The sequence below is a fragment of the Oncorhynchus keta genome, chromosome 10 (assembly GCF_023373465.1).
Source record: "Oncorhynchus keta strain PuntledgeMale-10-30-2019 chromosome 10, Oket_V2, whole genome shotgun sequence".
Lineage (NCBI taxonomy): Eukaryota > Metazoa > Chordata > Actinopteri > Salmoniformes > Salmonidae > Oncorhynchus > Oncorhynchus keta.
In genome coordinates this window covers 5,611,842-5,624,341 of record NC_068430.1, presented here as the reverse complement: position 1 = coordinate 5,624,341, position 12,500 = coordinate 5,611,842, and the positions used below count along the sequence as shown (strand labels likewise).

Genomic DNA, 12,500 nt, shown 5'->3' with positions numbered 1-12,500 from the left:
AGGCATTCCTTTTTGGACGACCATTACGTAGAGTTCAGTAAACTGTCACAAGACCGAGTGATTGGCACCAAGGACCAGGTAGCTCATGTAAGTCCACTCTTCGTTTACACCGTGTCTTTTCTGTCACCTGTTGCTGAACTTCTTTGAACTCCGGCCCTGTCTTAACACCAGTGGACGTGTATAATTCATATTCACCGATGTATGGATAAAGAAATGAGCGGCCCGCGCACTGAGCTTCCTATGAGCAGTGAGCTGGCCTCCTTTGTTTTTTTTTTTTTTAATCCATTCTCGTTTAAAAAACAAAAATGTATCCATTGTTTTTTTGTTTGTTTTTTTTGTTTTTTTATTTTAATTTAAATTTTTATTATATCTTGTTTTAAAATTATTATTTTTTAAATCCATTCTTGTTTGTTTTTTATTTTAATTTTAAATTTATTCGATCTTGTTTTAAAATTATTATTTTTTAATTCCATTCCTATTTTTGTTTTTTCAGCACCAGTTTTCTCAAGTTTAGGATGTTAATTTCACCTTCATTTGTGTCCAGATCTATGACATCCAGTCAGGCCAGAAGTTGCTGACCCTTAATGACCCTGGCCTGGCCAACAACTACAAGAGGAACTGTGCGACCTTTAACCCTAGCGACGACCTGGTGCTCAACGACGGGGTCATGTGGGATGTGCGCTCCGCTCAGGCCATCCACAAGTTTGACAAGTTCAATATGAACATCAGTGGCGTGTTCCATCCCAACCGCCTCGAGGTCATCATCAACACAGAGATTGTATCCTTATTACTTCCTGTTTTGGTCCTTATTACTTCCTGTTTTGGTCCTTATTATTTCCTGTTTGGATAACATTATTAACAAATAAGGAAATGAACAACTTTATTAACAAAAAGAACAGTCACAACTCAATACAATACATGCAATACATTTAATGCTCACTTTTATTAACAGAGCAAATCTAACTAATTTAAACAAATCCAAAAAAAGATAACCTGTAAAAAATGCTCCTGCGATTTGGCATCCTGCTGCTTTTATATCATGAGTATCACCAGACGTGTAAAAACTCAGGGGAGATCTAATCGTAGCCTTTATAACTATGGCCTGAGTTTATCCAGGTAAAAACATTGGAAGTGATGATCACCTTGACCAGCTATGCCAGTGGGACCTGAGAACGTTCCATCTCCTCCACACTGTGCCTGCCTTGGACCAGTGTAGAGGAGTGTTCAACAAGGCCGCTACGGTCATGTACGGAGCCATGCTCCAGGCTGATGAGGAGGATGACGTGATGGACCAACAGATGAAGAGTCCCTTTGGTTCCTCCTTCAGAACCTTTGACGCCACCGACTACAAACCCATCGGTATGACCTGAAAGGTCATAGGTCAAGCATAGGGATTTTGTTTTGTGGCCTGGGGCATGTGGGTTGAAATGAACTTCTGGTTGTATGTTCTTCCTCAGCTACTGTGGATGTGAAGAGGAATATCTTTGACCTGTGTACTGACACTAGGGACTGCTACCTGGCTGTCATCGAGGTAAACTTCCCGGTTTTATTTCCATTGCTGATATTCCATGTCTTTCAGCTCTGCTCCTGACTGTTCCATTCTACCTGTCAATCAGTATATCGTTGTTATCATGTAGGAAGAATGAGCTGTATTGTTTGTGTCCCATATTCTTATTTAGGGTTTAGGGCTAGGGGTTTAGGGATTAGGGGTTTAGGGATTAGGGGCTAGGGGTTAAAGATTAGGGGTTAAAGATTAGGGGTTAGGGGTAAAGGGCTAGGGGTTTAGGGATTAGGGGCTAGGGGTAAAGGGCTAGGGATTAGGGGTTTAGGGCTAGGGGTTTAAGGATTAGGGGCTAGGGGTAAAGGGCTAGGGATTAGGGGTTTAGGGCTAGAGGTTAAGGATTAGGGGCTAGGGGTTAGGGCCCAGGGTTAAGGATTAGGGGCTAGGGGTAAAGGGCTAGGGGTTAGGGCTAGGGGTTAAGGATTAGGGGCTAGGGGTAAAGGGCTAGGGATTAGGGGTTTAGGGCTAGAGGTTAAGGATTAGGGGCTAGGGGTTAGGGCCCAGGGTTAAAGGGCTAGGGATTAGGGGTTTAAGGTTAGGGGTTTAGGGCTAGAGGTTAAGGATTAGGGGCTAGGGGTAAAGGGCTAGGGATTAGGGATTAGGGTGGTGCAATGCTCCCTGATGATGCCATATTACAGTTCATCTAAAGAGTGGAATGTGGGAAGTGTAGTTCTCTCTGTCGGTCAGCAGTTAATCTAAAGAGTGAAATGTGGGAAGTGTAGTTCTCTCTGTCGGTCAACAGTTCATCTAAAGAGTGGAATGTGGGAAGTGTAGTTCTCTCTGTCGGTCAACAGTTCATCTAAAGAGTGGAATGTGGGAAGTGTAGTTCTCTCTGTCGGTCAACAGTTCATCTAAAGAGTGGAATGTGGGAAGTGTAGTTCTCTCTGTCGGTCAGCAGTTCGTCTCAAGCTGTGTGTTCTTCTAAAGAGTGGAATGTGGGAAGTGTAGTTCTCTCTGTCGGTCAGCAGTTCATCTCAAGCTGTGTGTTCTAACGTCTTTAGAACCAGGACTCTATCAACATGGACACGGTGTGTCGCCTGTATGAAGTGGGGAGACAGAGACTAGCTGAGGAGGGAGAGGATGATGAAGATCAGGTAAGAAATGATGTCCTTCTCTCTACTAAACTCAGTCTAACTTTAGCATCTTATCTACATCAGCTCTCTCCTAGTGTTCCTGATCTCCAATATCCAGTCTCTCCATTTCAACCCATACTGCCCAGTGCTCTTTGATCTGGGTTCTGAGAGCCCACAGGGTTACACACCAGAACCTTTGTTCCTATCCTAGCCCGTCACTAAAACACCTGCTTTTATCCCAGCCTCTCCCCACTGTTTGCCTTTGTGTTAACTGTGTTCAAATATATTTGTGTTTTTAATTTTTATATATATATATATATATATTATTTATTTATTTTATATTTCACTTTGTGTTCAAAATGTGTCACCTTCCCACCAGGAGGATCAAGACGGTGATGAAGACACTGACGACGACGATGAAGATGACGACGATGATGACATGGAGACTGACCCGCTGTTGGCCGAGCTGATCGAAGGAGGAGACGGAGAGGAGGATGGAGGTAACGACTTCTCTCCCTCGGATGATGAAGCAGTGGCCAGGCTGCTCGATGCTGATGATGATGATGATGATGATGAGGATGACTCGAACAACGATGCTGAGATTGACCTGGGATGTGAGTAACTGCGGTGTCTTCTTGGGAAAATCATTTATCACACACAAAACATCCACTAGAAGCGAGAGAAAAAAGCAGACCATGACCGGCAGCATTGGCCAGGCACTATGTTTCCCCAGGTACCAAGAGGATGATGTCTGATTCATTGATCGATTTGATTTTTGGGCAAAAAAAATCCAAATCAAATTTGAACATCAAATTGTATTTGTCACGTGCGCTGAATACGACAGATGTAGTAGACCTTACAGTGAAATGCTGAATACAACAGGTGTAGTAGACCTTACAGTGAAATGCTGAATACAACAGGTGTAGTAGACCTTACAGTGAAATGCTGAATACAACAGGTGTAGTAGACCTTACAGTGAAATGCTGAATACAACAGGTGTAGTAGACCTTACAGTGAAATGCTGAATACAACAGGTGTAGTAGACCTTACAGTGAAATGCTGAATACAACAGGTGTAGTAGACCTCACAGTGAAATGCTGAATACAACAGATGTAGTAGACCTTACAGTGAAATGCTGAATACAACAGGTGTAGTAGACCTTACAGTGAAATGCTGAATACAACAGGTGTAGTAGACCTTACAGTGAAATGCTGAATACAACAGGTGTAGTAGACCTTACAGTGAAATGCTGAATACAACAGGTGTAGTAGACCTTACAGTGAAATGCTGAATACAACAGGTGTAGTAGACCTTACAGTGAAATGCTGAATACAACAGGTGTAGTAGACCTTACAGTGAAATGCTGAATACAACAGGTGTAGTAGACCTTACAGTGAAATGCTGAATACAACAGGTGTAGTAGACCTTACAGTGAAATGCTGAATACAACAGGTGTAGTAGACCTTACAGTGAAATGCTGAATACAACAGGTGTAGTAGACCTTACAGTGAAATGCTGAATATAACAGGTGTAGTAGACCTCACAGTGAAATGCTGAATACAACAGGTGTATTAGACCTTACAGTGAAATGCTGAATACAACAGGTGTAGTAGACCTTACAGTGAAATGCTGAATACAACAGGTGTAGTAGACCTTTCAGTGAAATGCTGAATACAACAGGTGTAGTAGACCTTACAGTGAAATGCTGAATACAACAGGTGTAGTAGACCTTACAGTGAAATGCTGAATATAACAGGTGTAGTAGACCTCACAGTGAAATGCTGAATACAACAGGTGTAGTAGACCTTACAGTGAAATGCTGAATACAACAGGTGTAGTAGACCTTACAGTGAAATGCTGAATACAACAGGTGTAGTAGACCTTACAGTGAAATGCTGAATACAACAGGTGTAGCAGACCTTACAGTGAAATGCCGAATACAACAGGTGTAGTAGACCTCACAGTGAAATGCTGAATACAACAGGTGTAGTAGACCTTACAGTGAAATGCTGAATACAACAGGTGTAGCAGACCTTACAGTGAAATGCTGAATACAACAGGTGTAGTAGACCTTACAGTGAAATGCTGAATACAACAGGTGTAGTAGACCTTACAGTGAAATGCTGAATACAACAGGTGTAGTAGACCTTACAGTGAAATGCTGAATACAACAGGTGTAGTAGACCTCACAGTGAAATGCTGAATACAACAGGTGTAGTAGACCTTACAGTGAAATGCTGAATACAACAGATGTAGTAGACCTCAGTGAAATGCTGAATACAACAGATGTAGTAGACCTCAGTGAAATGCTGAATACAACAGATGTAGTAGACCTCACAGTGAAATGCTGAATACAACAGATGTAGTAGACCTTACAGTGAAATGCTGAATACAACAGATGTAGTAGACCTTACAGTGAAATGCTGAATACAACAGGTGTAGTAGACCTTACAGTGAAATGCTGAATACAACAGGTGTAGTAGACCTTACAGTGAAATGCTGAATACAACAGGTGTAGTAGACCTTACAGTGAAATGCTGAATACAACAGGTGTAGTAGACCTTACAGTGAAATGCTGAATACAACAGGTGTAGTAGACCTTACAGTGAAATGCTGAATACAACAGGTGTAGTAGACCTTACAGTGAAATGCTGAATACAACAGGTGTAGTAGACCTCACAGTGAAATGCTGAATACAACAGGTGTAGTAGACCTTACAGTGAAATGCTGAATACAACAGGTGTAGTAGACCTTACAGTGAAATGCTGAATACAACAGGTGTAGTAGACCTCACAGTGAAATGCTGAATACAACAGGTGTAGTAGACCTTACAGTGAAATGCTGAATACAACAGGTGTAGTAGACCTTACAGTGGAATGCTGAATACAACAGGTGTAGTAGACCTTACAGTGAAATGCTGAATACAACAGGTGTAGTAGACCTTACAGTGAAATGCTGAATACAACAGGTGTAGTAGACCTTACAGTGAAATGCTGAATACAACAGGTGTAGTAGACCTTACAGTGAAATGCTGAATACAACAGGTGTAGCAGACCTTACAGTGAAATGCTGAATACAACAGGTGTAGCAGACCTTACAGTGAAATGCTGAATACAACAGGTGTAGTAGATCTCACAGTGAAATGCTGAATACAACAGGTGTAGTAGACCTCACAGTGAAATGCTGAATACAACAGGTGTAGTAGACCTCACAGTGAAATGCTGAATACAACAGGTGTAGTAGACCTCACAGTGAAATGCTGAATACAACAGGTGTAGTAGACCTTACAGTGAAATGCTGAATACAACAGGTGTAGTAGACCTTACAGTGAAATGCTGAATACAACAGGTGTAATAGACCTCACAGTGAAATGCTGAATACAACAGGTGTAGTAGACCTTACAGTGAAATGCTGAATACAACAGGTGTAGTAGACCTCACAGTGAAATGCTGAATACAACAGGTGTATTAGACCTTACAGTGAAATGCTGAATATAACAGGTGTAGTAGACCTTACAGTGAAATGCTGAATACAACAGGTGTAGTAGACCTCACAGTGAAATGCTGAATACAACAGGTGTAATAGACCTCACAGTGAAATGCTGAATACAACAGGTGTAGTAGACCTTACAGTGAAATGCTGAATACAACAGGTGTAGTAGACCTTACAGTGAAATGCTGAATACAACAGGTGTAGTAGACCTTACAGTGAAATGCTGAATATAACAGGTGTAGTAGACCTTACAGTGAAATGCTGAATACAACAGGTGTAGTAGACCTTTCAGTGAAATGCTGAATACAACAGGTGTAAAAAAATAGATAAGTAAAAAAATGTAAATGGCAAATAATTAAATAGTAAATAACGAGGCTATATACAGGGGGTACCAGTACAGAGTCAATGTGGAGGCTATATACAGGGGGTACCAGTACAGAGTCAATGTGGAGGCTATATACAGGGTGTTACGGTACAGAGTCAATGTGGAGGCTATATATAGGGTGTTACGGTACAGAGTCAATGTGGAGGCTATATACAGGGTGTTACGGTACAGAGTCAATGTGCAGGCTATATACAGGGTGTTACGGTACAGAGTCAATGTGGAGGCTATATACAGGGGGTACCAGTACAGAGTCAATATGGAGTCTATATACAGGGTGTTACGGTACAGAGTCAATGTGGAGGCTATATACAGGGGGTACTGGTACAGAGTCAATGTGGAGGCTATATACAGGGGGTACTGGTACAGAGTCAATGTGGAGGCTATATACAGGGGGTACCGGTACAGAGTCAATGTGGAGGCTATATACAGGGGGTACCAGTACAGAGTCAATGTGGAGGCTATATACAGGGGGTACTGGTACAGAGTCAATGTGGAGGCTATATACAGGGGGTACTGGTACAGAGTCAATGTGGAGGCTATATACAGGGTGTTACGGTACAGAGTCAATGTGGAGGCTATATACAGGGGGTACCAGTACAGAGTCAATGTGGAGGCTATATACAGGGGGTACCAGTACAGAGTCAATGTGGAGGCTATATACAGGGGGTACTGGTACAGAGTCAATGTGGAGGCTATATACAGGGTGTTACGGTACAGAGTCAATGTGGAGGCTATATACAGGGGGTACCGGTACAGAGTCAATGTGGAGGCTATATACAGGATGTTACATTAGAGTCAATGTGGAGGCTATATACAGGGGGTACTTGTACAGAGTTAATGTGGAGGCTATATACAGGGTGTACTTGTACAGAGTTAATGTGGAGGCTATATACAGGGGGTACCAGTACAGAGTCAATGTGGAGGCTATATACAGGGGGTACCAGTACAGAGTCAATGTGCGGGGGCACCGGTTAGTCAATGTAATTGAGGTAGTATGTACATGTAGGTAGAGGCTAAATACAGGGGCTGCTGGTACATAGTCAATGTGGAGGCTATATACAGGGTGTTACGGTACAGAGTCAATGTGGAGGCTATATACAGGGTGTTACGGTACAGAGTCAATGTGGAGGCTATATATAGGGTGTTACGGTACAGAGTCAATGTGGAGGCTATATACAGGTGGTACCGGTACAGAGTCAATGTGGAGGCTATATACAGGGTGTTACGGTACAGAGTCAATGTGCAGGCTATATACAGGGTGTTACGGTACAGAGTCAATGTGGAGGCTATATACAGGGGTACCAGTACAGAGTCAATATGGAGTCTATATAAAGGGTGTTACGGTACAGAGTCAATGTGGAGGCTATATACAGGGGGTACTGGTACAGAGTCAATGTGGAGGCTATATACAGGGGTACTGGTACAGAGTCAATGTGGAGGCTATATACAGGGGGTACTGGTACAGAGTCAATGTGGAGGCTATATACAGGGGGTACTGGTACAGAGTCAATGTGGAGGCTATATACAGGGGTACTGGTACAGAGTCAATGTGGAGGCTATATACAGGGTGTTACGGTACAATGTGGAGGCTATATACAGGGGTACCGGTACAGAGTCAATGTGGAGGCTATATACAGGGGTACTGGTACAGAGTCAATGTGGAGGCTATATACAGGGGTACTGGTACAGAGTTAATGTGGAGGCTATATACAGGGGGTACCGGTACAGAGTCAATGTGGAGGCTATATACAGGGGTACCGGTACACAGTCAATGTGGAGGCTATATACAGGGGTACTGGTACAGAGTCAATGTGGAGGCTATATACAGGGGTACTGGTACAGAGTCAATGTGGAGGCTATATACAGGGTGTTACGGTACAGAGTCAATGTGGAGGCTATATACAGGGGTACCAGTACAGAGTCAATGTGGAGGCTATATACAGGGGTACCGGTACAGAGTCAATGTGGAGGCTATATACAGGGGTACTGGTACAGAGTCAATGTGGAGGCTATATACAGGGTGTTACGGTACAGAGTGAATGTGGAGGCTATATACAGGGGGTACCGGTACAGAGTCAATGTGGAGGCTATATACAGGGTGTTACGGTACAGAGTGAATGTGGAGGCTATATACAGGGGTACCGGTACAGAGTCAATGTGGAGGCTATATACAGGGTGTTACGGTACAGAGTCAATGTGGAGGCTATATACAGGGGGTTACGGTACAGAGTCAATGTGGAGGCTATATACAGGGTGTTACGGTACAGAGTCAATGTGGAGGCTATATACAGGGTGTTACGGTACAGAGTCAATGTGGAGGCTATATACAGGGTGTTACGGTACAGAGTCAATGTGGAGGCTATATACAGGTGGTACCGGTACAGAGTCAATGTGGAGGCTATATACAGGGGGTTACGGTACAGAGTCAATGTGGAGGCTATATACAGGTGGTACCGGTACAGAGTCAATGTGGAGGCTATATACAGGGGGTACTGGTACAGAGTCAATGTGGAGGCTATATACAGGGGTTACCGGTACAGAGTCAATGTGGAGGCTATATACAGGGGTACGGTACAGAGTCAATGTGGAGGCTATATACAGGGGGGTACTGGTACAGAGTCAATGTGGAGGCTATATACAGGGGTACTGGTACAGAGTCAATGTGGAGGCTATATACAGGGGTACCGGTACACAGTCAATGTGGAGGCTATATACAGGGGTACCGGTACAGAGTCAATGTGGAGGCTATATACAGGGGTACTGGTACAGAGTCAATGTGGAGGCTATATACAGGGTGTTACGGTACAGAGTCAATGTGGAGGCTATATACAGGGGGTACCAGTACAGAGTCAATGTGGAGGCTATATACAGGGGGTACCGGTACAGAGTCAATGTGGAGGCTATATACAGGGGTACTGGTACAGAGTCAATGTGGAGGCTATATACAGGGTGTTACGGTACAGAGTCAATGTGGAGGTTATATACAGGGTGTTACGGTACAGAGTCAATGTGGAGGCTATATACAGGGTGTTACGGTACAGAGTCAATGTGGAGGCTATATACAGGGTGTTACGGTACAGAGTCAATGTGGAGGCTATATACAGGGTGTTACGGTACAGAGTCAATGTGGAGGCTATATACAGGGTATTACGGTACAGAGTCAATGTGGAGGCTATATACAGGGGGTACCGGTACAGAGTCAATGTGGAGGCTATATACAGGGTGTTACGGTACAGAGTCAATGTGGAGGCTATATACAGGGGGTACCAGTACAGAGTCAATGTGGAGGCTGTATACAGGGTGTTACGGTACAGAGTCAATGTGGAGGCTATATACAGGTGGTACCGGTACAGAGTCAATGTGGAGGCTATATACAGGGTGTTACGGTACAGAGTCAATGTGCAGGCTATATACAGGGTGTTACGGTACAGAGTCAATGTGGAGGCTATATACAGGTGGTACCAGTACAGAGTCAATGTGGAGGCTATATACAGGGGGTACTGGTACAGAGTCAATGTGGAGGCTATATACAGGGGGTACTTGTACAGAGTTAATGTGGAGGCTATATACAGGGGGTACTTGTACAGAGTTAATGTGGAGGCTATATACAGGGGGTACTTGTACAGAGTTAATGTGGAGGCTATATACAGGGGGTACTGTCTTGGTTTGTTTGGACCATGATAGTTTGTTGGGGAACAGTCAAAGTTAGTAAGTACACACACTCACACCATCTTTCTCTTCCCATACAGCTGACAGCTCAGACAGCTCAGACGGCAGCACTGACACCTCGGACCTGGAGGACCAACTCTTCCTGTCTATGAGCGACTAAAACGGCGAACAGGACATGACAACCAGGAAGTGACAAAAGAGACACAACAAGTATCCTCCCATTGCCACTTAAGCTGGAGAAATTGGGGGACCCCCCTATGAATGTGAATTCATATGCACAAAGAGAAAATATGAAATAAAAAGATGGTATTTGAAGCAATCCCAGGTGTGAGATGGTAATAGTTAAGGACCGGTGACTGTTGACTGATGGTGTTGTTGGAGATGACAGGCTACCCACTGAATTCCGAATGTAACCCCGAGCAACTATACACGCCTGGCGCTCTTGTAGATCAGAGAATATTGCATTGCTTTTCAATGCCTCTTAAGATGTTCTTGGGTGTCGGGTCTTGGGTTCCATTTGGAAGTCTACACTACTTTGACAGGGGAAAGAGACGTGATATTTTAGACCGAAGGACACTTAGACAAAACTATCAAGACTTTCTTTATCTGACGTGTAGCAATTTGAATTGTACAAAAATAAGATTTTTTTTAAAGAAAATTTAGATTTTTGTTGGCCTTTTTTTTTCTTCAATATAACTAACTTTTTTTCTTTTGATATTTTAATTGGGTATGTTTTAATTTTGGGGATTTGTATCTGTAAAATAGCTACTGCTCTTGTGTTTGTTATTATATTAGCATCCCCATTAGTTGTTGCAAAAGCAGCAACTACTCTTCTTGGGGTCCACACAGAACATGAAACAACACAGAACACAGAACATGAAACATAATACAGAACACAGAACATGAAACATAATACAGAACACAGAACATGAAACATAATACAGAACACAGAACATGAAACATAATACAGAACACAGAACATGAAACAGAACACAGAACATGAAACATAATACAGAACACAGAACATGAAACATAATACAGAACACAGAACATGAAACATAATACAGAACACAGAACATGAAACAGAACACAGAACACAGAACATGAAACATAATACAGAACACAGAACATGAAACAGAACACAGAACACAGAACATAACACAGAACACAGAACATGAAACATAATACAGAACACAGAACATGAAACATAACACAGAACATGAAACATGAAACATAATACAGAATACAGAACATGAAACATAATACAGAACACAGAACATGAAACATAATACAGAACACAGAACATGAAACATAATACAGAACACAGAACATGAAACATAATACAGAACACAGAACATGAAACATAATACAGAACACAGAACATGAAACATAACACAGAACACAGAACATGACATTAATACAGAACACAGAACATGACATTAATACATAACATTTAACAGACAAGAACAGGTCCAGGACAGAACAGGGCTCGTTCCTACATCCAGCCCTGTTAACTCGTTGATACTAAGACTACTATCGCTTTAAGGATGCAACCTTCTCCGTTAAATTGAAGTTATGACAACAAACAATGGCAGACAACTTTTCATTATTTTAGTGTTTCAGATTGACTGTTGTTTTGCAAAACTTTGTCAAGCTAACCAGTCAAGAGTCAAAAGGATGTATAGCTTCAAAACTGTTAATTTATTTACTATATTATAATTTTTTGAGGGGGTTATTGTACTTTGTCAAATGCCAGTGACAATTAATATAAAATATTCATAAAAATGTAACTGAATGCTCCTATGTTTGCTCTTGTACCCCTTTTTCACACCACGGAGCCCAGCTGTACTGGCCCGGCCCGGTTACACATCCAGCATAGTTGCTGGAATGGTGCTGTACAGGGCAATGTAAAAAGATCACATCTGCATAGTGTGAAAAGGGTGTTCTGTAGTGGTAAACGGGTGTAGGGAGTTTAATGGCCTCTAGAGGTCAGTGTTGAATAATGTGGATACATATTGATATTTAAACAGCCATATATAGATATGTATGTATAAAAATATATATACCACTTACACTACCTAGTCAAACGTTTTAGAACACAGACTCATTCAAGGGTTTCATTTTTTTTAAATTGTTGTACTATTTTCTACATTTATAGAATAATAGTGAAGACATCAAAACTATGAAATAACACATATGGAATCATGTCGTAACCAAAAAAGTGTTTGGAATCCAAATATATTTGAGATTCTTCATATAGCCACCATTTGCCTTGATGACAGCTTTGCACACTCCTGGCATTCTCTCAACCAGCTTCATG

At 42.2% G+C, this 12,500-nt stretch overlaps 1 protein-coding gene and 1 long non-coding RNA gene across 5 annotated transcripts in view; both read left to right on the top strand.

Moving 5' to 3' along the window:
* LOC118379912 (DDB1- and CUL4-associated factor 1) overlaps nucleotides 1-12,277 on the top strand; it is a 60,748-nt gene extending 48,471 nt beyond the window's left edge. For all 4 annotated transcript variants that reach the window (XM_052526215.1, XM_052526216.1, XM_052526218.1 and 1 more), the window contains 7 exons: nucleotides 3-87; nucleotides 545-778; nucleotides 1,161-1,359; nucleotides 1,458-1,531; nucleotides 2,563-2,655; nucleotides 3,014-3,248; nucleotides 10,261-12,277. In XM_052526215.1, the coding sequence (XP_052382175.1) occupies nucleotides 3-87; nucleotides 545-778; nucleotides 1,161-1,359; nucleotides 1,458-1,531; nucleotides 2,563-2,655; nucleotides 3,014-3,248; nucleotides 10,261-10,340 (1,000 nt within the window). In that variant the 3' untranslated portion in view covers nucleotides 10,341-12,277. The remainder of the gene's footprint in view (nucleotides 1-2; nucleotides 88-544; nucleotides 779-1,160; nucleotides 1,360-1,457; nucleotides 1,532-2,562; nucleotides 2,656-3,013; nucleotides 3,249-10,260) is intronic.
* On the top strand, nucleotides 8,669-10,210 carry LOC127932043 (uncharacterized). Its single transcript, XR_008143685.1, has 3 exons — nucleotides 8,669-8,880; nucleotides 9,460-9,849; nucleotides 9,928-10,210. It is a non-coding gene; the product is annotated as an uncharacterized LOC127932043 (long non-coding RNA).
* Nucleotides 12,278-12,500: the final 223 nt, after the last annotated feature.